Consider the following 24,404-nt stretch of genomic DNA (forward strand, 5'->3'; position numbering starts at 1 on the left):
AGACTAGTGACAGAATATTGGTGTAATTGGCATGCTTTTACCATAGATATATAACGATATTATATATATCTATGGACTATTAATTAACCTACGAATTATGACAATTGACTGAAAAATTATTCTGTTTATTTATTCGTAATGTAAATACCAATGAATCAAAATTTTCAATTAAAATCAATTATTTATTATTTTATAAAGTGTTATTTGTCCACTAGATCGTATTTTTAACCAATTTTTTTATGTTAACAAATGAAATTTTGTGAAATGATTTGGAATCCATTGTTTTCTAATAAGTACTAATACTTTGTTTACATAAATGTGCAGAATTTTGAAAAGGCAGAGTTTTCGATGAGTGTTACTTGAATTGAGGTGTTATATATTAGTAAAGACAATGGACGGACTAACCAATATACTGAATAATATATTGAAAGTAGATAGTATCGAGGAAGCTTTTAGTTGCTTCTTAGTCCACAGACCATCTACAGCAACAGACTCACGTGTGCAGCAGGAGTTAACGAATGTATTCAAAACAATTTCTCCAGATCAATTAGACTATGCTATTCGACATTATTTGACTGTTACATCTAGCTCATCCCGAGATAGGATGAAGTCTTTAATAAATCTACTAGAATCTGTTGTGAGAAGTAATGGTGTTGATGCAAGAGCTGTTTGCGAGGTTCTTACAACACATGAAAAATTAGTTATAAGCAACCATGATTTTTGGATAGAGAGTTTCAAACTTTTACATCGAATAATTGATTTAGTGAATTATAAAGGTGTTCGTGAAATAATTAAGGTAAGAGTATATGTTTGTTCTAGTTTCATCACTGAACTATATATTTCTTGTTATAGGGATGCTTTGAGAAGGTTAAAACAATTCCTCAAAAATTAAACTCAGATTTGCAACCTAAAGCTAAAGTACTTACTATGGTTATTGAAAAAATAGTAGATAGAGATGCCTGCCTACTTCCTGGCTACTTACTGATAAATGAACTTATAAAATCATATCCTGAATGTCCACACTGGTGTCTATCATCACTATTTTCAAATTATATAGATAGGTAATTATCGTTTATAAGAGGTGTCTGATGTTTCATCATGTACATTATTGTTATTTATTTGTGTTGGAATTGATACAATATAGCCTAAGCCTTTTAGCTATCTATACATTTTAATGTTGCCTGCATGTGGTACAGATATTTTCAACAATAAAATAGAAAGATTATTGTTTTTACTTGTTTTTAAAATATATAAAATATTTTCAGCTTTAGAGATCTTGTCCAAATGGTCACAATTGTAGGTATGTCTGAAATGCGGCCAGTAGTAGAACACAGCGGATATCCGCCAGAGCATCTGATGAATCCGTGGAAGTTAGATCCAATAACTCTGAAATTAAGTTTGAAAGGTATACTACCATATCCTCCTGAACTTTTAGAAAAGCAAACTGGATTATTGAGATATGTATTAGAACAGCCTTATAGTAGGGATATGGTTTGCGGTATGATGGGCTTGCAAAAACAACATAAAATGAGGTAAGATATATTACAAAAAGCTTAGAGACTGGGTTCTTGCTTTCATAAATCAGAGATTGAAATTATATCCAAGTTAGTTCAGGATATATAGCATTGAAAGTGTTGTGCTTGAGTGGCTACTATAATGAAATTCAATATTTGCTGGAGATTTGTTCGTTTAATGATTATTTTTTAGGTGTGCTGCTTTGGAAGAGCAATTAGTTGAACTTCTGATAATGGCATTAGAGAGGACAGAAAGCGAAAGTGACGAGTCTGCGACACAAAGATTGTGGCTTCATTTATCATCACAACTTATATATTTTGTATTGTTTCAATTTGCAAGTTTTCCAAATATTGTGATGTCTTTAAGGTCAAGATTACAAGGTAAGGTTTATATGATATTGACTTGAATCTAGAAAGATAATTGGCAAATTTTTCAATGTACCATAATGTGTTTACTTTTACAGGTAGGGATTTCAAAAAAGGCAGGGACGACCTTATGTGGGTGTTGCTCCAATTCATATCAGGTTCGATCCAAAGAAATCCATTGGCCAATGTCCTTCCAGTCCTTAAACTTTACGATCTCCTATTTCCTGAGCAAGAATCGACCTTGCCTATTCCCGATCTCAAAAATCCAAAGTGCACCCGACAGATGGCCATGATCTGTATTTGGATACACCTCATGAAGAAAGCCCAACAGGAAGGTTCTAATATCGTTTGGCCAGTTCCACCGAAACTTCGAATACATTACGACTTCCTGCAACATTTAGTTTCTCCGAACAACCAATCATTAGCAATGGGAAATGACTTCAGGATTACTTTACTGTGCAATGCGTATTCTACAAGTGGTGACTACTTCAGTAAACCAATGGCGGCGTTGGTAGAGACTGTACAGGGTGGACCCACCAGTCCACCAACGGCGCCTTTGAGCATGGCGGTGAGTTTCCATACAATTCGACAATATTTTCAGGTTATGTTTATCACACTAGGTTTTTTCGTGCCTATTTCTGAGGCTGAAGGTGTGTGTTGGAAATGCGCATGCCTTGAGCCTCATTTTGACACTAGAGTTAAGCAAGTAATTCAATGGACTCTACTTCTATGAAATGTCAAAATGCAGGTGGGCCAACACAATGTTTATCTGCTTGACATGAAATAGCTAAAATTAGGAAGGATTTTGTGATTTCACGTTGTATTTCGTTTTATTAATAAGGAAAATGTGATTTAATCGCCCAAAAATTTAAGAAATACCAATATAAAATTTTGCCTTTTTCTGCAGGTTTTAGATTCTTTAACGGTCCATGCGAAGATGAGTCTCATTCACAGTATTGTCACTTATGTCATAAAACTGGCTCAGGCTAAATCTCAGATGCCACTGGCTCCAGCTCTAGTTGAGACTTACAGTCGTCTTTTAGTTTACACCGAAATCGAATCGTTAGGTATAAAGGGATTCATTGTTCAATTGCTCCCAACCGTTTATAAGTCACATGCCTGGGGTACGCTCTATACCCTCTTGGAAATGTTCAGCTACAGAATACATCACATACAGCCCCACTACAGGGTTCAATTACTGAGCCATTTACACTCACTGGCAGCAGTGCCGCAGGCAAATCAGACCCAGTTACATCTGTGTGTTGAATCGACTGCCCTGAGGCTTATCACAGGTGAGTTATTGTCATTCATTTCTTTTATTTATAGGGTTTTCCAATGGGAGGTTTCATTTTGAATAGCAGTCACCTTTGAAACTGTCATCTTTTGACATTTGACAAGCTCAGCACTCGACAGTTGTGGAACAGTTGTCAATATTCTATGAATTTTCTGCTGAACGCATTCTATCAGAACAACCTTCCGGCAAGACTTCTATTTGCACAACCATGTGACAATCGAATAAAAATACTGAATTATCATCAGCAAAACTAGCCACATTGTTGTCGCATTGTATTTTTGTATTATGGTACTTACTAGTTTGTTTGTTTTTTTTTCTCCTCTGCTGATAATCAAATCAATATTATTGAAATTGTAAAATGTTATTTTTGTTTTATTTTGTTTTTTTTTTTTTATCTTGTAAACTGAAAAGGTTAAGGGTTTAAGAGTAGCTTTAGCTAATCTTCGCCTTTTCGGGGCAAATGTATGTTCATTTGTTGAATAAAGTCGGTTTATTATTATTATTATTATTTTTTATATGTATGTACATTTGTTGAATAAAGTCGGTTTATTATTATTTCAGGTCTGGGAAGTGGAGAGGTTCAACCCGAACTGTCCAGGTTCTTGAGCGAACAGAAGTCTCTAGTATCCCAGGAGTCTGAAGAACTGAACAGGGCCTTGGTTCTGACGCTTGCCAGAGCTACTCACGTTACAGGTGCAGATGGAACGTGGTGCAACGAGCTCCTATCCACGATAGCCCAAAGCACTCCTCATGCATGGGGTCCGCACACTCTGGACTGTTTTCCAAGGCCACTTGCCGAATTCTTCGCTCAGCACCCAGTGCCGAAGGAGAACAAACAGCAACTCAAGAAAGCGGTGGAGGAAGAATATAGAAAATGGGCCTCCATGAACAATGAAAACGACATGATGACTCATTTTGGTGTTGCTGGGGCTCCACCGTTGTTCTTGTGTTTGCTTTGGAAGATGCTGCTTGAAACCGATCATATCAGTCCGATTGCTTATAAGTGAGTTTGATGTTAGATATATTATTTTGCTTGATGACTGAAATTTAATGATACAAGAGAACTTTTGGTGAAGTGTTTGATTGTCTCAGTCTTTACTTGTCGGAAATTCATCTTGATGATTAAAAAGTAAAATAACTTATTTAAAGCGGAAATAAGTTATTTTACTTTTGGTGAAATTGAATTCATTTTTTGCATCAATATTTATCACTCATTTGATCTGCTCAGATGTCTGCATACTGTTTTCTATCATATTGAAGCTGAAACTATACTGTCATTTCTATCTCCTTAATAGAATTCAAACTTAATTGTTACACTTGCAGGATTTTAGAGCGGATTGGAGCCAGAGCCCTATCAGCCCACCTGAGGAAGTTCTGCGACTGCCTAGTCTTCGAATTCACCAATTCCCCAGGAGGCCAACATGTGAACAAATGCGTAGACACTATCAATGACATGATATGGAAATATAATATTGTAACTCTGGATCGCCTGGTACTATGTCTGGCCCTTCGAATGCAGGAAGGCAGTGAGGCTCAAGTTTGCTCTTTCATCATACAGTTGGTTATCCTGAAAGCTTCAGAGTTCAGGAACAGGGTGCAGGATTTTGTTAAGGATAATTCACGGGACCATTGGAACCAAACAAATTGGCACGAGAAACACTTGGAGTTCCATCGGAAATACCCCGAGAAATTTGCCCCTGAAGAACAATCAAGCGGATACAACCCATACTTTGGCAATGTATGTCTCAGGTTTCTTCCTGTACTGGACATAGTCGTCCATAGGTTTCTGGAGATAATACCGGTCAAGAAGAGCCTGGAGATTATACTAGAACATATCGGGTGTCTCTATAAGTTCCATGATCGTCCCATGACTTACCTGTACAACACTCTCCATTACTACGAGAAGATTTTGAGAGACCGACCACCTTTGAAGAGAAGACTGGTGGCTGCAGTCCTCGGATCGTTGAAAGAAACCTTGTCGGAGCCTTATCAGATTTTCTTGAAGCGTGGGGCTGACGAAGTCTGGGTGCCAGAATTGGATTATTATATTCAATTGGTGAAGAGAGTTGTTGATACTATGAATGGTACTTTGGTGAATACAACGACCGATTGGAGATTCAACGAGTTCCCGAATGCTGGGGCCCACATGCTGTACACGACTTGTGTTGAACTTATGGCTTTGTCTGTAGGTGCCACTGCCGTGGCCAATGGTTTGTTGGATGTTGTGTTGAAGGGTAAGATGTTATTTTCTATGATTCTGAGGCAAATCCGTCCATTCTGCCATACCTTGTAGAAAGAAACATGTAATGGGTGTTTTTTTTCGAGGTATATAACTTTAAGTTGACATTACTGTTCAAGATGGCGACCGATTTAGCAGCTGTCAAGTGATTTATTCTCAGTTTGGTTTGGCAATTCATCATGAATAGACTCACGCCTGAACAACGCTTGCAAACAGTGCAATTTTATTTCGAAAATAATGGTTCTGTGCGGAATACGTATCGCGCACTACGTTCATTTTATGTTGTTTAGCGATGAAGCGCACTTCTGGTTGAATGGCTACGTCAACAAACAAAACTGCCGCATTTGGAGTGAAGCTAATCCTCAAGTGTATGTCGAAACACCGTTACATCCAGAAAAACTGACTGTTTGGTGCGCTTTATGGGCTGGTGGAATCATTGGTTCGTACTTCTTCAAAAACGATGATGGCCAGAACGTTACAGTCAATGATGATCAGTATAGGGCCATGATTACTAACTTTTTCATTCCTGAATTAAACAACCATGATGTCCAGGAGCTGTGGTTTCAACAAGACGGCGCAACATGTCACACAGCTCGTGTCACAATCGATTTATTGAAAGACACGTTTGGTGACCGCCTAATTTCACGTTTTGGACCTGTGAATTGGCCTCCAAGATCTTGTGATTTAACACCGCTAGACTACTTTCTGTGGGGCCACAAGATGATCTTGGGGATAAATAAAATTCATGTCAATCGAATAATCCATCGTTGTTTTATTGCAATTTAAAGTTCTATTGCTCTAAAAAAAACACCCTTTAGAAAAAGATGCGGGAATATCTCTGTTTCACACAGATTTCATTATTATATGTTGGTACTAGGAATTCTCCTGTCACGGATTTATCTGTTATCTGTCAAATTTATGGTACAGAAAACAGTTCCGCCAACCAGCATTCAATGCAAAAAATCATTAAATAATATCTTTGGAAATATTTCCCAAAAGTCAACATAAAGCTGGAATCGGGTAACAGTAATAATAGTCATCAAAAAAATATTATAAAATATTTAAGTCGTGCATTTTTCGAATTATGTTGCATTTTTTCATTCGAGAAAACACCCTGTAATAATTTTTGTACTCTTTTCGTTTTCTTTTTTCTAATTTTATCGTATAATATCAGTTTGGCGAGTGACTTCAAAAGTTAGCGCATTTGATGAGGATTCTAAAATGGTATAACATTTTGAATTTTTTGCAGGTTATGTATTGATACCGCAAGCTGATATACATCAATGGATCAACGCAATTGGCTTGATATTGGCAGCCTTACCTATGAGCTATTGGAGTGTACTTCATGATCGGCTTATTCAAACCATGGGTAATCTGACAAGCTGGCCATTTGATTGTAGCGTTTTCCGGTTATTCGACTTCAATGAAACCCACAATGGACTGCTTCATAACGAATTCAGCTATTCTATAGCGCTGGCCCATTCTGTGTGGCATCACGCCGGTCCAGGTCAAATTGCCAGCGTTCCCAAATGGGTCAAAGACAACCTTTCCAGTGTCGTCTTCTCAGAAGAACAATTATTGTTTGTTTATCATCTGGTTAGTCCTTTCTTACAGAGATTCAGCATGAATGTGGTGAAGGACTTGACCCTCACCCTGTACGAGCTGCTGGCACAAGTGGATAATACACAGAAAGAACTGAAATATGTGGATCCAATTTGCGATCTTTTGTACCATATAAAGTATATGTTTGTCGGTGATTTTATGAAGAAAGAGTTAGAGGCTGTTGTCAGAAAGATGAGGCAAATGTTGCAAGTTAGGTTGAGGTTTATTGCCCATTTGACTAAGGAGGAAGTCACTTCTTGAAATTGTGTTTTTTATATTTTGTGATTTTTTTAAAAAGATTTTATTTTAAATAGATTAATGAAAAGTATTTCTTTTTTTTCATACCTGCATCTATCTCAATGATTTCATTATTTACATAACTGCAAAAATAAAATAACTGAAAAAAACTCAAATTCTAAATATAAGATTATTTATATTAAAAAAATTAATAGGTTTTCAATGCAGATAGGTAAAAATTCATTTGGAGAAATGAGCCCATTCATATGATACGCTAATGCCTTATGTTTTCTAAAACCATTAAAAGAACTCTATACACAAAATTGATCGCCATCTATGAATTACTGTCACAACTATAAGTTAGTTCAGTCTATGGTTAATAGATGTCGTTCTTTAACTAAAGAACCCTATACTCAAATTGATCGCCATCTATGAATGAATTTAAAAACTAAAAATGGATTCACTAATAGGTTGATAGATGGCACAGCTCTATTAAAGATCTCTATATTGAAAATCGATTGCTGTCTATGATTCAAAATCTGAACTAGAAATGAGCCAATTCTGAGAATCATAGATGCCACTTCATACATGAGCAACAATGAATAAATTTCCGATTGAAGAATCGATAATTGAACTACTATAGTTTTTTACTGTTCTTTGCTCTAGAGTATTCTTCAGTATTTTTATAGGATCCATTTCTTTCACTTACTATTTTAGTGTGATTGGGAAACGAAATAAGCATAATATATAACAGGCTATACTTCGATTTCAATAATGTTACAACAAATCAAATTCTAGATCTACGGAACTTCACAAATATTTTTTGTAATCTAAAACCAAAAATTAGACTAACAGGGGTATAACTTTTATACTATTAAAATGGAATTGCTTTATACATCAATCATGGATCAATTGCACAACTATATGTAAACAATGGAGAATAAATTTAATATTATATTATTTTTTTGTGCATTGAAAATAATTCAATTAATAATACAGTGTTTGAGGTTTGGGAATGGATTTAATCGGTGAATTTTCTGTTTACGTTACGTCCAAACAGAGCAGTACGGATTTCTGGAACCAATTGTTGAGCAATTAGCTCTAATCTAGCTTCCAGGGTGTTGTTGATCTTGATTCTTCCTCTTTGAGCCAAAAGTTCCACACCACCAGTCGAATCTTGGTTCAAGTGGGACTCATCATCAATTTTCAAATTGACCTCCTTACCACATCCGTCCTTATACTTTTCTTCAACATTTGAAGTTATTGACCTGACAAGATCTCGGTCTTGGGGACGAACGCGAATAACAACATTAGATTCAAAAAGCTGCAAGAAAAAGAAATATGAACATGAGCAATCCATTACTGTTTTCAACTTGAAGCGAATTCCAAATAATGTTTGTGATAGTGAGGTATTATATTTTAATTGAAGTAAATGTGTGGTGATACAAAAACTGAATTGCAAGTGGAATGGTCAAAATTAGTGGAGAAAGGTGTTTCATAGAAAAAAAAATACTCAGGAAATTTTCAATAAACTTTTTCCTACCAACCTGGTATAAACCTTGAAGAATAAGAGATTCCAGAATCTCTCTGTACCTTCCCTGGTCTCTGGTAACATCTCCCAATCTCTTGCGTGCATCTTCCAAAACATTCCTCACATGATCTTCACGAACTTTCAATACTTTAAGTCGTGCTTGATTCAGCATATTAGAGGATTGACTGGAAACAAGAAGTAGTTCAAATTACATTCATTCCTGATGCCTAATTGCTTTTATTTTATAAAAATATTGCTATATCAGAGGAAACACCCAAAACCAGAACAGTCACATGACCAAGCAGTTAAGAATTAATATAAATTATGAAGGTTCCAATTTGAATGAAACTTACATTTTCTTTTGGAGTTCAACCTGTTTCTCCTTTTTCTCATAATATTCCATAATTTTCAATCGCTGCTGTTGAACCAAACGGCCCTTTTCAATATTGAACTCCTCCTCAGCTTTTGCATCAATTTCTTCAGCTTTTTCATTGGCTTCTTGCTCAATGAAAGCCATCATATGCTTGATCTGAAAGAAATATAGAATCAATAGGAAATTGGATCAAATAGTTTTCAAAATAGTTTATAGATGATAATGTACCTGTTTTTGAACATCTGCATCGCTTAGAGCCATGGTTATGTTAGAATTTGTATTTAATTTGAAAAATTAAGAAATTTGGTGATTTCTAGTTTTTCTAATTAGATTTTATAAAACAGGGAGGAACCTTGTAAGCAAGTACTTAACTAAACAGGGTCTTCATTGATCATATGATCTCAATTCCACTTTGACAATACTTGACGTATCCTTGACAAGTACTGTTGCCATTAGTTAAATAAAAATTACATATTAGGCAGAACACGATCAATTACTGCTTTTTTCTATTCTAGCTGAAATTTAGTAGTTGTAGTTTCATTCAAATTTTATAAATATTGATTAATTGGTTGTACCTAGTTGGCAACACATGTGACTATAGAAGATCAAATTAACTACTCTGTTCTGTAAATAACCTAATCAAACGTCAAAACAATTGAAATTGATGTGTTTACATTTAGTTGAATCGAAAGTTGTTAGTTGAATTCAATTTTACAAGTTATCAAGGAAATTAACAATGAATATGAATGTTGGCATGGCAATGCCACCTCATCCCCAAGTTCTTGCAGCTCAAGTTCAACAGCAGCAGCAACAACAACAACAGCAGCAACAACAGCAAGTGCAACAACAGCAGCAAGCTCAACAACAAGCTTCTCAACAAATGTTAGACAACATGTCTAATATCTCTAAAATTAAAGCTTTAATTGGACCCCTTCGTGAATCATTAACAGTAAGTATTTGCTTTCTTGTACTTCATTTCTTCTAATACGCTGATCCTGATATTTTAGAATACTATTAAAACTGCAGCACAAACTCTGAACACAAACAGTCAAGTCGATGCTGGAAACTTGTAAGTTCCAAAAATTATTTACTTTATGATGCAGATATAATATTTATTATCATTTTAGGAAGGGACTTGAACCATTAGCACCTCGTTTCGATAAGAATTTGGAAGAATTCTATTCCATTTGTGATCAAATCGAGCTTCATATGGTAATTTGAATATACAATTTCATTTTAGAATTTGTTTTACATTGAATATCATTTCAGAAAACCTCTATCAAGTGTTTGAGCCAACAAGAGAGCAGTAATCGCTATCTCAATTTGACAGTTGCTGTGTGCCCTTCTAGGAATGAAAATTTGAATTTGAATGAGAGTACTTTAAGTTATCCACAGTATTTGTCAACAGTAGGCTCGCAAGTCGCTTTTACCAAAGAAATTCATGATACACTTGTTGCTGCAGCTCAGAATATTTGTCCCTCTGATTGAAAGTAATAATTTTCTTCTAGTTTTAGGATCAATAAACTTTTCTTAGCAATCAATACTTTATTAAGAACATTTATTGATACATTGTTTTCTAAAACATATATTTTTCTAAAATACCTCCACATTTATTAATATAGAACCATCAAAGAGTCTTAAAATATATGTTATCTCCATTTATAGACAATTCAATTTGAATTTTGATTTTTGGCATATAGTTTTGTGATTGTAAATGTTCTAAAAGGTAAACTTTGGTCCGAAATACTCTTTCTTCAATTTATATAGTTGCATTTCGAACCACTGAAAACCAGGAGTTAAAAGATCGACACAAAGTAAGAACACTGTATGTAGAAAGCAGATTTTTCTGAATTCTTGATAATAGTAAAGAACATATATTGTGATATATGGAAGAAGTGTCCAGAATATGAGGGCTGGGAACAGATCCAAATTGCTTCTCTTCAAAGTTGGCCCAGGTATGAAATTATTGGTGGTGTGGAATTCTTTCAACCTGTCCTCCTTTTCTTTCCATATGGTCTCCAAGAAATGTTTGAGGTCATCTTCTGATTTTGGTAGAACTGATGATGGATATCTGTTAATGGTAAATAAGAATATTAACATTGGTAATTACCATAAGTTGGTCGAACATTTTTAGGGGGGACCATCTTAAGGATATTAGCCATAAAAGTCAAAGATCTGACAAGAGAAGATTTTCTGAAATTTATTCATAAGGCACCAAATGAAATGCTTTTGATGTACAGAGTTGCATTAATAAGAAGAAGATACAAAGATAAAAAAGACAAAATTAATAGTTTAAAGCTTAACTCTTAGAGGTCCATCATCACTTATTTCTTACCTTGTAATGTGCAGTTTTACTTCTTTTGGAAATTTTCCTTGCACTAAATGTTGTTCAGTTTGCGGAACAACATCCGGGTAAACCAAAGTCAGGTCATAAACGGCATCTAAACAGTTCTGTTTGAGCAATTGACTAGACAAATAGGAGAAGCCGGTAGTTCTTGGATGCAGCACATAATCGTATTTCTGAAAAATTCAACTCGATAAGTAGAAAGGAATTTATTTGAACCAATCAGGAGAATGTATTACCTGGAGGTTATTCTTCAAGGCAAAACTATCACTTTTTTCTTTTGTTTCTTCAGTAAAATCTGTACCTTCAGGAAAAACTACCAAGCTGAACTTGTATGACAATGCCTCTATATAGTCGCAGAGTTTTTTCAACGTGTCTCTATCTGTATCCCAAAATCTTTTGATGAATATCCAGAAAGACAGTTGCATCACCCAACCTAGAGATGAGAATTGCATTTTCGAATTTCTTTGAAATAAAGTGGGTATATGAATCTTCTTACCTCCACCTGGGACATGCCTTATAGCATCTTTCAACAGGAATTTTGTTGAATACTTGTATGAACCTGCACCCTTAACGGAATGGTACAAAGAAGGCCACAACACATTCCAGTCGGTTCTGGTTCTATGGTTCATAACCAGAATTGACATTTCGTTGGACCTTATGGCATCCCCAGTGACTTCAACTTTCGTTTTGCATAATACCTTAGATAGGACCTGTAATAAAGGACGTTTCTGATAATGTAAGGATTGAAAATATCCCCTTTCACACTTACGGTTGGGTATTGTTGCCAGAATGTGAGAATGACATCCGTTAGATATCTGTAAAATTTGTTAGATACCAGAACAACAGGTAAAATTGGGCAATACAGGCATATATAACCTGAAAATAAAAGATAAAAGAGCTCAATGCATAAAAACTGTGTTGTAACTAATACATTTTTCTTCATTTCATTTTTCTATTCTTAATAGATCTTATTTAAATCTTTTTTCACAAACTTAAAAGAGGAACATTGGAAATTTAAATTATTTTTTCAAAATTCCGAAATCCCATAAATTCGTCAAAAATTCATAACTCTGAAACAATTAAAGCTGAAATTTTGCTATATATTGTATATTTTTCTTAGTTTAATTTTTAAAAAACCTTTAGAATTGTTCAAGGAAACATTTTTCTAACTTAAACTGGCAGATTGCGTCGCCGCTTTCCAAAACTTTTTTCGGAAAAGATTGGAATACTGCATTGTTTCTTTTAGCTCAAGTAAACGATCCATGATGTTAGAAAGCTGAAAATCAAATCATTTCCGAAATTTGACGACATATAATAATTTTTACTGCAAAGTTCTAGGTCTTACAGTTTTGTAATGAGAATTTTTTGGAATATTGTGTGGAATTCAGGAAAATATACGAATTCAAATTCCGAAAATAAGCAATTAATATTAATTCTGGGATAATATTTCGATGAAAGAAGTTGTATAGTGTTTTTATGAAGAAATTTCGATTTTTGAATTCGTAATGTGAAAATAGATTCGAAATTCTAATATTCCAAAAAATTCCTTTATATATCTAGCAAACAAAAATATTTCTAAGAAATTATTTCCGAGAAATGAACGCAAAGAGAATTTCTACATCTCAATTATACAATATTTGAATTTCCCGGTAAAAAAATTCTTCACGACCTTTACCTCATCGCTATCTACGCCTATGTTCGATTTTATACACTCACCTGCCAATATGCTGGTGTACCACAGGTAAAAATATAGAACGCCAACAAAGTAACCCATATTTCAATAGCTAATAAATAGCGGTTGATCACATTTTAAACTGGTGCTGCTTAATTTAATAGGTATTGCTCTATCTGTCCCCTGCACATTTTGTTTGACTATTTGTACCTGCAAAAACGGACATTGTAGAACCTGCTACTGTTACTCCCAAACACTGAATTGGGATCGCAGCATCCCAAACAAGAACAACCCTGCCTGTTTATCGATTTTTCAAACTGCCCCTGTCAACCGGAGATGCTAGCAAAATCAGCTGTTGGGTGGCCCTACAATTTAAACCGAATTTGAATTTTCGAGGTTTGGAATATTCTATGGTTAGAGATTATATTCTATGGTCATTTTGTATAATTTAGAAAACTTCAAAAAATCAGTTCTTACTGATATATTGATATTGAAAGTGTTAAACCTAGCTCTTGAAAAACTTTCCGATGAAAAGAGTCGATTATTAAACAATATTTTATCTGGTTCCGTTATAGTTTAGTTGGGAGTAACCTACTGTGCATGATAATTTAGTTCCATGCTTGAATTCCGCAAACGAAATCGATGATCCTTGACTGAAATCACCGTACGTGGGAATATTATCAAGTTTTCATTTAATTTATGCCAGTTGAATGAAAAATACATTCGATTTATTATGAATTGAAATAACAATGGATATTCAAGATCTACCTATTATAATGAAGGAGCCAATTATTGGACCGAAATTAAAAAATGACAGTAAAAAAGTGTGTGAATTAAATAACCACCTGGTTAAACTTACCTTCCATGGAAAATTTGTCATTAGTCTCTGAAGGAATTTCTGTTATCACAGGAAAATTTATGGTTATCTGTCAGGCAAGCCTGGAACATGACAAATTTTGAAGTGCATATAATTTATAATCATCTGTGATATCTGCTTTTTTGAGTTCACCACATTTACATCAAAGCATTATTTATATTACGTCAAAAAAACATGGTTTTCTACTTTTCTTTATAATCAATTCGATTTCAACACTAAACGAAGTTAATTCATCTTACTTCACAGGTTTACTAATAATAACAAAACGTATTTTTATCCCTGAGGTTGAAATTTCTTTTACGTTTGAGGATGTACTGATTTTCCTGGCTTTTAATTCTGATTGGAAACACTTCAAATTTATTGAAGTATCGAACGGAAGAATTTAATTGCAAAAAACCATTTAAAATGAGATATTTGCTTTCCATTTATGTATGGTCCTTTTTAATCGAATAATTTTACCGCAAAGCTTTATAGATAATAATTTGTGCGATAAGAAATCTGAATATGACGCATTTATGAATCGATAAAATCAAATCAATCGTAGTTCTATGAAAAGCCCCCTCGATTAAGAGGGCCTATTGATAAATAACAATATTTCGTTCGAATAAGTCTCATTAACATTCAAGGAAATGAAGGAAATAAAGAGAGGAAGGAGGATATATTAACCTTTGGGTTGATTTGCTGCAACACTTTCGAGTCAAATAAAGGTTGAATCTATATAGGTATTCGATTCCAAATCGCGAAAAATATAATCTTTCCACTTCCACTCAGTCATTATCTCTGATGTTTTTATAATTTATGCTATGACATCCAGTTTTTTTAGATGTCATTAACGAGAAATTGTCAGGAATTTTTTTTTCAAGATTTTTTCAGATATCAATTATGTACTAATTTGTTTAGATAGATGTGCCATCTATGAAGCTATAAAAAAACGTTTCTCCATCGGTTTGTCATCTATGAATTTCCTATGAATTAATGAAAGCATTTATTTAGTGATGGACGCATTTGAAGGCCGAAAGAAAATGTGATTCAACAAAAAACGTGAAGATGATACGTACATCTTTCTCTAGGTGTTTTTTGAAAAAAATATATCAAATATTGTCTAAAAATGGGTTCAGAGATTATCCAGAAGTTGAAAATTTTCTTAGGAGTCCAAATTACCATTTATTCTGAGAAATTTCATTGATATTGCGGAACATTGAAATATTTTGTTTATAGTTTATTCATTGAAATAATTAGGAATTTAGAAAACAGGGTATGGTACTTTTAAAAAATTATCGACTTCATATGGTTATGATGTATTTTACAAAGCTCACTTACTTTAACACAAGCCGAAATAGCTCAGTTGGGAGAGCGTTAGACTGAAGATCTAAAGGTCCCTGGTTCGATCCCGGGTTTCGGCAGTCTTTTTTTTTCATTTGGCGAGGAGAATTTGAATTTCATATATATCAATTAATCAAAAAACAAAATTTTAATATTTACTGAAACTCCAGAGAAAGAAATTTTCAAGATGAAATTTGGGAATTTATTTGTGAATGTAAATTAAAAAGAATGTAGGTACTCAAGAAATTTTTATTGCTTTTTTAACTGTTATGAAAATTTTACTTTAGTGCCAGTTCTTCGGAATTAAGTATTCAAGGGCTGTGATAAATAAATAACAAAAACTTCTTCCTCACCTACACCAACTAAAGATTTATTTTAGATTTTTTGCCGGTATATTGAAAGTAAATCTGAAGTGACTTGTGCTGCTTTTATTTATAGGATATGGAGTTATTCAATTCAGGAAAAAATTATCCAAATAAATTTTACCACAGAATTTCGACAAATGTCCAAAAAAAAGGCCCTGTTTAGATAGATACGTACCTCCAGGTATATTCTTTTGGGAAAAGAGGCAATGGCAATAGAAAACAATACAATACAATAATATATATTTCACAGAAAAGTACATTTACGTTTGGATTTCATCGAGTGCTTAAATACCTATTTATTCAAATTTAATTTTTCTTATACATATTACATTATAGTTATAATATAATTTTTACTTTTCAACTCTTGAAAAATATATTCACACAATATTTTTCAAATCAAATTCAGTTCTTAGAAACAACAAGAAATGCATATTCATTTCTTACTGTATTTGAAGAAGCTACTCATCATTTTTCTACATTCATTGGCACATGAATTCACCTTATTTCAGAAGCTATATAGCTTATATACAATGATATGACTTTTGAATAATTATAACACACTTCATCTACAGTTGCATTAATTTTCAATCAACTCCTATCACCAAAAATTAGATCTCCATATATTTCTCCTCAATTCATAAATTTTTATTTCGAAAAACTGAAATCCACTAGGAAAAAAGCAATTGATTGAAATCAGAAAGAAGGAATGCAGCAAACAAACTACTCTGAAAAGGTGAACATAAACGAATGATAGAGCTGAAATAATCAGAAGTAAATTCCAGAATACAAAGGCGATACGCAGTGAAGTAACATTTTTGCATTTTAGTATTTTACCATTTTTGAAATTCGGGTTGTTGTGATAGTTTTCAAGCAGTCTTTCTTTTTTGGACCAGAGATCTTCCAGGAATTTTTTTAGGCCATCTTCTGATTGAGGTAAGTCATCCGCTGGATATCTGGGGAAATTCATTAAAATTATAGATTTCTCGAAATATTCGTACTGAATTTTTTTTATAAAATAAGCTAGGTAAGGTCAGTATCTGGATGGGCTTCTTTTACGTTTAACTTAACTACTTAAGTAGGTATACTATTTTTTATAAAGATTAGTAGGAAAACATCGCGTCGATCAAATTCAATTTAAGATTCATCAGCGCCATCTAGGAAGGAGTAGCAATACTATGCAAATATTCATTAATATAAAGCTTCCTCTTTCGGAATTTTAATGAACTAGCTAAAAAAGGACAGGGACGAATTAGAACAGGTTTTGTACGTTATTCATTAGCGGACTGGAAATAATGATGATCGATACCGATTTTTAATGAAAATTTTTGAAAAAATGGATAAATGTAATTCTGTTCACAGTATGAAGTTATTATGTTTGACTTCAGATTTGGGTTAAGAAGACCAAATTTTTTGAAAAATTGCTATAATAAAAATTTGAACAAGCTGAATTCAATTCAGTGCTTTTATAATTTTTTCCTCAATTCTTTAGAATTGTATTTGTGAGTTTGAAATTCTTACATAGATAGTATTGGAAATTACCTGTCTAGATGAACTTTAATCTGTCTTGGAAAATTACCACGTAGTAGTATATTCTCATTTTGAGGTACACAATCCATATAAAAAATTGTTATATCATAGACAGCTCCCAAACATTTTTCTTCTAGTAATTTATTGCTTAAAAAAGCAAATCCTGTTGTTCTCGGATGCAAGACATATTTGAATAGCTTAAAAATTCGAATGGATGTTTATTTTGAAATATATAGGGTGATTAAACTTTTATTAAAGGATAAATTGTATGATTTTGTGGAGAAAAAGTGAATACTCAGAAAATATATTTATGAATATTTTGAAATTCGTATTTTGCTCATAAAAATTGTATAAATAATCCAGTGGTAAATCACCCTGTATAATTAAGGATATTGAGTTGGCATAATTGATGGGGTAAGGCAAATTATTTTCTTCCTCATCCTTTTGGATGATAATTCCCATAGTTTTTCTAAACAAAAAACTTTTTTTTTGTTGAGCAAAAATATGAAAATTATATATATCTACCTGTAAATTATTCTTCTTTGCATACTCATCACTCTTCTTTTTTGTCTTTTCAGTAAAGTCAGTACCCTCTGGGAAAATGAGAATGCTGCATTTATACGATAGAGCTGATAAATATCCACAGAATTCTTCTAAAATTTTTCTGTCAAAAATCCAACATCTCTTGATGAACATCGATAATGTAAGTTGCATAACCCACCCTGTAAAGTATAAGAAGGAATATAATTGAAGAAAATAGAATGTAAATTGAGTTTCGGAACATTCGTGATGTTTAAAGTGTTTTTTGAACTGCCTATCCCACTATTCTTGATTTGAATTAAATAATTTTCACCTAATCAAAATTTTTCTTAAAAGCTACCAATCTATTTCTAAATCCTCACCAGGTCCTGGTACATGCCTGATCATATCTTTCAGCATGAATTTTGTCGAATATTTATATTTGTTCTTTCCTTCGATTGCGTGATAAAGTGCTGGCCATAAAAAATTCCAGTCAGTTCTAGTCCTGTGATTCATTACTAAAATAGCAGTTTCATCTGCATTGATAGCATCTCCTGTTACTTCGATTTTGCATCTTATAAGAAACCCAAGTAAAGCCTAAAAAAAGAGTCCACCTCAAAGAGAGTTCTTTTATTGAAATTTCTCTCATTGTTTAGAGAATTTGAAAATCAATATCAAGTTATCATCTGTTGTGGATCTATGGGCAACATTGATCTACCTACAAGTTAGATCTGTGGGCAACATTGATCTACCTACAAGGTAGATCTATGAGCAAAATTGATCTACCTACAAGGTAGATCTATGAGCTTTATTGATCTACCTACCTATTGATCTATGGGATATATTGATCTACCTACAAGGTAGATCTACGGCGCGTACTAGTCTGTTATACCTAACTACTGTATCAGGAGATCGAATAAAAGAATATTACAGACCTACAAAACAATTTAAAATAATGAAATTTGAAATGAAGCAGAACAGGATATGTACTTTTTGAGTGTACCTTTATTTAAATATTTATTGTACTAAATTTATCACTTTTTTATTTTTTTCATTGATAAACATTATATTAATAGTTTTTGTTTTGTAGTTTATTGACAGTTGAGACTGAGCTGAAATATGAGCAATATTCAACTGCCAAGTTAATATAGGGATAGACTAATGAGTTTGTACTTACAGTAGCGTAATATTGCCAGAATGTAAAGATGATGTCAGTAATACATCTATAAAGTTTATTGGAAATAAATAGAACTGGCAATAAAGGACAATATAAACAGAAATAGCCTGAAACAAATAATTCTTCTATGAATAATGAATTAGAAACTAATCTTCGAAGATACGAAAAAAATAATAACTTACTTCATGTTATTAAAATAAAATTTTACTTTTAGTTAATTTTTTTTTTTAGTTTTGGTATGATGTTCAAGAAAATCGACATTTCCTTTCAACAGATCCGATCGAGTTGAACTTTTGCAAATCAATAAAAAATTACAATTATTAGCTTTATGTATTATAGTGTAGATCGCATCATCAGAAAAAAATAAACCAAAATATGAGCAGAACGCTGATATGACGTCAGGAGCTTTTGAGAGCTGGTCTTTCATGCGTCAATACGCTCTATTAGTGTGACGTCACACACCGCCATTTTTGGTTCTCCTGTCAGTGTTCGGAATCCAAACAAATAAATTGTCATTCAAATTAGTACGGTGTCGTTGAAGGAATTGGCTTATTTTCATAAATAAGAGTATTTGATGAACGATTTCAGTAGTAATTGATAGACAGAAGGACCTAGGTTAATACCAGTAAGTTTGAATCCTGTATCATTCCCCAGATTTTGTGAAAAACGGTGTTTATTAATTAAACTTCAAGTTCGAACACACTGGCATTAATCTCGTTCCTTCTGTCTATCAATTAATAGTAAAATCGTTCCTTAAATAACCTTATTTATCAAAATAAGCCAATTTCTTCAACGACAACGTACTAATTTGAATGACAATTTGTTTGTTTGGATTCCGAACACTGACAGGAGAACTGAAATGGCGGTGTGTGACGTCATCACTAATAGAGCGTATTGCGCCCTTGGAGATATACCTATATACAGTACTATTCTGACTACAAATCAGTGCTTTTTTCTCTTTCCTTATACTAGTAAATGCCTATTATGTCATCGAATATAAAGCTACAATTTTGTCGAGCAATCGATGTATAAAAATTAAATTAAAAAAAACAAGCGTTCATTCATTTTGTATTCACATATGTTTTCAATCCTACGCGATCTAGAAACATAAATTAGAAAGCTATGAATCAAAAGATGCACATACCTGCTAAAATTGTGAAGTAGCAACAAAAGCAGTACAAGAACCCAACAAAACTTGCCATTTTTACTAAACGAAATGTCACATATTTACGGCCAATTCATCTTGTCGACATTTTCTGCAAAGAAAAATGAACTTGAGTCGCACTGGCATCTTGCAGCCTTGTGTCCCGAATGAAAATTCCAGATCTGGTCCATGGAGATGTATTGATTTTCCCAGACTCCTATCGGGCAAATCGGGAAAACTGTTCATGACAGGCCTTGCGTATAGCTGAACTAATAGGGGAGTTTCGGTTAATTGAATTAATCAGTTTTGGTAGATTATTTTCGAGAATAAACGAATAAAATAAGAGTGGTTCTGATGGATACCTACTGGAAATTTTTTTTTAGTTGAATCAGTCAAAAATCTCGATAAAGAAACATTTTTCGGAAAAATGTTTCGAATAAAAGGTTAAAGATTTTGAGGGGGCCTCCACTTATGCCAGAACCTCTTCCGTTTAATTCCCCCATGAGGGAATACGGGCGTCAACTTTGGAATTTCAAATCAAACCCCTATTTTTTATTGCAGATTAGTATTCTACGACAAAAATACCTACAGAAGTTTTGCACGAACAATTTGTCACGAATTGTAACAGATGGCTCTGTAATCGAGTTCGAATTTTCCATCTGAAAGACTAGGGTAGGGATTTACGGCTTGGCTTGATTTTCAAGCTTCTTGGCTTGCGATTGACTTGAATTCAAGTCAATTGGTAGTTTTTCAATCTCAAGTCAAGTATTTATTCATTATACTTGAATCATATCAAGCTACTTGATTTTTAGCCGTTTTATTGTCTAGTGTGCACATCAATGAAAAAATGATGAAATGAGAAGGAACCTTTCCAAAAACAGCTTCATTTATTAAACTTATTGTATAAAAGAACCGAAAATATCAATTTTTTTGAAATAGAAACATAAATCAAATCACTATAAATCGAAACAATTCAGAAAAACTGACTGTTTGGTGCGCTTTATGGGCTGGTGGAATCATTGATCCATACTTCTTCAAAAACGATGATGGCCAGAACGTTACAGTCAATAATCGGTATAGAGCCATGATTACTAACTTTTTCATTCCTGAATTGAACAACCATGAAGTCCATGAGCTGTGGTTCCAACAAGACGGCGCAACATGTCACACAGCTCGTGCCACAATCGATTTATTGAAAGGCACGTTTGGCGACCGCCTAATTTCACGTTTTGGACCTGTGAATTGGCCTCCAAGATCTTGTGATTTAACACCGCTAGACTACTTTCTGTGGGGCTATGTAAAGTCATTGGTCTATACGGATAAGCCACAAACCCTTGACCATTTGGAATACAACATTCGCCGTGTTATTGCCGATCTACGGCCACAAATGTTGGAAAAAGTCATCGAAAATTGGACGTCCAGATTGGACTACATCCGAGCCAGCCGTGGCGGTCATATGCCAGATATCATATTTGAAATGTAATGCCACAAGATTATCTTGCGGATAAATAAAATTCATGTCAATCGAATAATCCATCGCTGTTTTATTGCAATTTAAAATTCTATAGCTCTAAAAAAACACCCTTTATTATTCCAAGAGAGGAAACTACGGTTAAGTTCAATCCCTAACTTTAAGAATCACCCTGTATATACGTCCTTCTACCAATCTCGTTGTCTGAACTATTACTGATTACAGCGCTCAGTGAACTAATTGGCTATTCTCTCAACTGATCCCCCTATTTTCTGAAAGCAGATTGGAGCTTGCTTAATGAGACATTCAACATCATCAGTACCTACGTCTTAGATGTCAATTTTGATCGGGTCATTTCAGTAACGATGTTTTCTTATCCTTCAGACAATTGAAGGAGTAATAAACGATCGATGGCTTACTATCCGATAGGAAGGTCTGTTCTTGAATAATAGAGGGTGTTCCTAAATTGGAGCTACAAAGGAAAAACACTGAAGATTTTACACTATGGTTTATTAATATGTTGGGGAAAATGTAAATTCGTATTTTTCGATTTATTTCAATGCTTTATATGTTGTTTGTTAATCATCCCATTTAAATTAAATAAAGGGTGTTTTTCTTTAGAGCTATAGAACTTTAAATTGTAATAAAACAACGTTTGATTATTCGATTGACATGAATTTTATTTATCCGCAAGATAATCTTGTGGCATTACATTTTTAATATGATTTCTGGCATATGACCGCCACGGCTGGCTCGGATGTAGTCCAATCTGGACGTCCAATTTTCGATGACTTTTTCCAACATTTGTGGCCGTATATCTGCAATAACATGGCGAATGTTGTCTTCCAAATGGTCAGGGATTTGTGGCTTATCCGCATAGACCAATGACTTTACATAGCCCCACAGAAAGGAGTCTAGCGGTGTTAAATCACAAGATCTTGGAGGCTAATTCACAGGTCCAAAACGTGAAATTAGGCGGTCACCAAACGTGTCTTTCAATAAATCGATTGTGGCACGAGCTGTGTGACATGTTGCGCCGTCTTGTTGGAACCACAGCTCCTGGACATCATGGTTGTTCAATTCAGGAATGAAAAAGTTAGTAATCATGGCTCTATACCGATCACCATTGACTGTAACGTTCTGGCCATCATCGTTTTTGAAGAAGTACGGACCAATGATTCCACCAGCCCATAAAGCGCACCAAACAGTCAGTTTTTCTGGATGTAACGGTGTTTCGACATACACTTGAGGATTAGCTTCAATCCAAATGCGGCAGTTTTGTTTGTTGACGTAGCCAACAAATAAAATGGACGTAGTGCGCGATACGTATTCCGCACAGAAACATTATTTTCGAAATAAAATTGCACTATTTGCAAGCGTTGTTCAGGCGTGAGTCTATTCATGGTGAATTTCCAAACCAAACCGAGAATAAATCACTTGACAGCTGTTAAATCGGTCGCCATCTTGAACAGTAATGTCAACTTAAAGTTATATACCTCGAAAAAAAAACACCCAAAAACATAGAGTAATATGTTTATTACTCTGAGAAATTAACCGTTCGGTTATTTCAAGATTAACGTATTCTATGCATTGCGAGTTATTCCATAGACCAGTTCAAATTGTCATGGCACCAAGTTGTTTTTCGTAGTTTTATACCATCGAATATCACAACGATCACGGTCTAAATATAAAATCAAATAATTTTTTCACAACCTAAGGAATATATTCCACTACACAAACACCATATTTTATCGATTCTCACATACTGTCCTAATGCCAATTGTAAAACAAATATGAGAACACGAATAACGCAATTATACCACGGTATAAACCCCGAATTCAATCTAGACGCCCGATAGAGGCATAAAGATCAGGAAATATCATCCGGGCTTTGGGAGAGTAGACAATATCGCAACAATACTTACAATTCCAGATAATGGAGAGCGAGCACGTCTTCCCAATTCACTACTGAACTAGTTTCTATCGAAGATCGCTATACTGGAAGCCCTATAAGTGTATTTTCCGAGCCAACTGGCTTTATCCTATTATGATGTTCGATCTGGCCCCCATCATTACGATCAGTATAACGTTGGTCGAATTGCGCCTCAGTCTGTGCCGTTTTTGGCACCACGTGCCCATTTGACTACCCCCTCTAGGATTTCGTGTTTGAGGCTAATTTGTTGTCAATTAATTTGATTGAGTGTCACCGTGGGGGCTTCTGGTATCGAAATGATGTGGTCAATACTTTGGAGGATGTATAATATCGAATTTGAGACTGTTAGGTCAACCTTAGTAGCTTGAATACAGTTGGAAATACGGATTGTTTTTCTTAAGATCAATGGTTTTGTATCTATGGGTTGAGTTATCGATGATTTGATTTTCTTCTATGGAAGTGTCATAACTCTGGTCCATAGAGTAATAAGCATAGATATAGGGAGTAACCAACATGGTTAGATTACGTTTTTGGATTGTGCTATATTTTCAAATCCACAATTTTACTATATCGTTATGAATGCATATTATATTGAATGAAATATATTTATTCGTGTGATTCCCGATTTAATATGCAAATTTGAATATTTGGAATCCCATCTCTTTTCTAATTCTCGAATTTATAATAAGCAGAATATTCATTATTTTCTGTATCTACCTGCTGAAATCCAAGGTTTGGCAACTTTTGCTCTTCTAGTGTCATCGGTTGTCTCACGTCGAGTTTGGCGCGCTCGAAGTTTGTTTTCTGAATTTCTGATATATTTAGGTATTTATTTCAATATATTTTGAGTAAATATGAAACGTTGATTCACTATGGGACATAAGAAGTGCGTT

The 24,404-nt window shown here is 34.0% G+C and overlaps 5 protein-coding genes and 1 non-coding gene across 10 annotated transcripts; 3 read left to right on the plus strand and 3 right to left on the minus strand.

Annotated features, from left to right (window-relative positions):
- Window positions 1-98: 98 nt before the first annotated feature.
- Window positions 99-7,343, plus strand: LOC123674145 (mediator of RNA polymerase II transcription subunit 23). Its single transcript, XM_045609026.1, has 9 exons — window positions 99-796; window positions 853-1,061; window positions 1,266-1,532; window positions 1,708-1,895; window positions 1,979-2,448; window positions 2,788-3,172; window positions 3,736-4,177; window positions 4,498-5,408; window positions 6,663-7,343. The coding sequence occupies exons 1-9, from the start codon at window positions 392-394 to the stop codon at window positions 7,274-7,276; spliced, it is 3,891 nt and encodes a 1,296-aa protein (XP_045464982.1). The 5' UTR covers window positions 99-391; the 3' UTR covers window positions 7,277-7,343.
- Window positions 7,344-7,993: 650 nt separating this feature from the next.
- On the minus strand, window positions 7,994-9,575 carry LOC123674149 (V-type proton ATPase subunit E). Its single transcript, XM_045609034.1, has 4 exons — window positions 9,385-9,575; window positions 9,137-9,312; window positions 8,800-8,968; window positions 7,994-8,576 (listed from the first exon to the last, which is right to left on the minus strand). The coding sequence occupies exons 1-4, from the start codon at window positions 9,415-9,417 to the stop codon at window positions 8,274-8,276; spliced, it is 681 nt and encodes a 226-aa protein (XP_045464990.1). The 5' UTR covers window positions 9,418-9,575; the 3' UTR covers window positions 7,994-8,273.
- Window positions 9,576-9,790: 215 nt separating this feature from the next.
- Window positions 9,791-10,697, plus strand: LOC123674150 (mediator of RNA polymerase II transcription subunit 29-like). Its single transcript, XM_045609035.1, has 4 exons — window positions 9,791-10,105; window positions 10,164-10,225; window positions 10,284-10,368; window positions 10,426-10,697. The coding sequence occupies exons 1-4, from the start codon at window positions 9,893-9,895 to the stop codon at window positions 10,642-10,644; spliced, it is 579 nt and encodes a 192-aa protein (XP_045464991.1). The 5' UTR covers window positions 9,791-9,892; the 3' UTR covers window positions 10,645-10,697.
- On the minus strand, window positions 10,698-14,819 carry LOC123674148 (lysocardiolipin acyltransferase 1-like). 4 transcript variants are annotated; one of them, XM_045609029.1, is made up of 8 exons: window positions 14,719-14,819; window positions 14,035-14,114; window positions 13,220-13,385; window positions 12,273-12,379; window positions 12,000-12,213; window positions 11,740-11,936; window positions 11,492-11,676; window positions 10,698-11,227 (listed from the first exon to the last, which is right to left on the minus strand). In XM_045609029.1, exons 3-8 carry the CDS (start codon window positions 13,275-13,277, stop codon window positions 10,876-10,878), a joined length of 1,113 nt encoding a protein of 370 aa, XP_045464985.1. In that variant the 5' UTR covers window positions 13,278-13,385; window positions 14,035-14,114; window positions 14,719-14,819; the 3' UTR covers window positions 10,698-10,875. The 4 variants fall into 4 exon arrangements, with proteins under 4 accessions (XP_045464985.1, XP_045464987.1, XP_045464989.1 ...); XM_045609031.1 differs by lacking the exon at window positions 14,719-14,819 and adding an exon at window positions 14,292-14,427; XM_045609033.1 differs by lacking the exons at window positions 14,035-14,114; window positions 14,719-14,819 and adding an exon at window positions 13,681-13,812.
- Window positions 14,820-15,382: 563 nt separating this feature from the next.
- On the plus strand, window positions 15,383-15,455 carry Trnaf-gaa. The gene has a single exon. It is a non-coding gene; the product is annotated as a tRNA-Phe (tRNA).
- A 508-nt stretch (window positions 15,456-15,963) lies between these two features.
- Window positions 15,964-23,573, minus strand: LOC123674147 (lysocardiolipin acyltransferase 1-like). 2 transcript variants are annotated; one of them, XM_045609028.1, is made up of 7 exons: window positions 23,504-23,573; window positions 20,108-20,219; window positions 18,964-19,070; window positions 18,170-18,383; window positions 17,793-17,989; window positions 17,280-17,464; window positions 15,964-16,693 (listed from the first exon to the last, which is right to left on the minus strand). In XM_045609028.1, the coding sequence occupies exons 2-7, from the start codon at window positions 20,163-20,165 to the stop codon at window positions 16,339-16,341; spliced, it is 1,116 nt and encodes a 371-aa protein (XP_045464984.1). In that variant the 5' UTR covers window positions 20,166-20,219; window positions 23,504-23,573; the 3' UTR covers window positions 15,964-16,338. The 2 variants fall into 2 exon arrangements, with proteins under 2 accessions (XP_045464984.1, XP_045464983.1); XM_045609027.1 differs by lacking the exon at window positions 23,504-23,573 and having other exon boundaries at window positions 20,108-20,322.
- Between the last annotated feature and the right edge of the window lie 831 nt (window positions 23,574-24,404).

Source organism: Harmonia axyridis, chromosome 2 (assembly GCF_914767665.1).
Source record: "Harmonia axyridis chromosome 2, icHarAxyr1.1, whole genome shotgun sequence".
Taxonomy (NCBI): domain Eukaryota; kingdom Metazoa; phylum Arthropoda; class Insecta; order Coleoptera; family Coccinellidae; genus Harmonia; species Harmonia axyridis.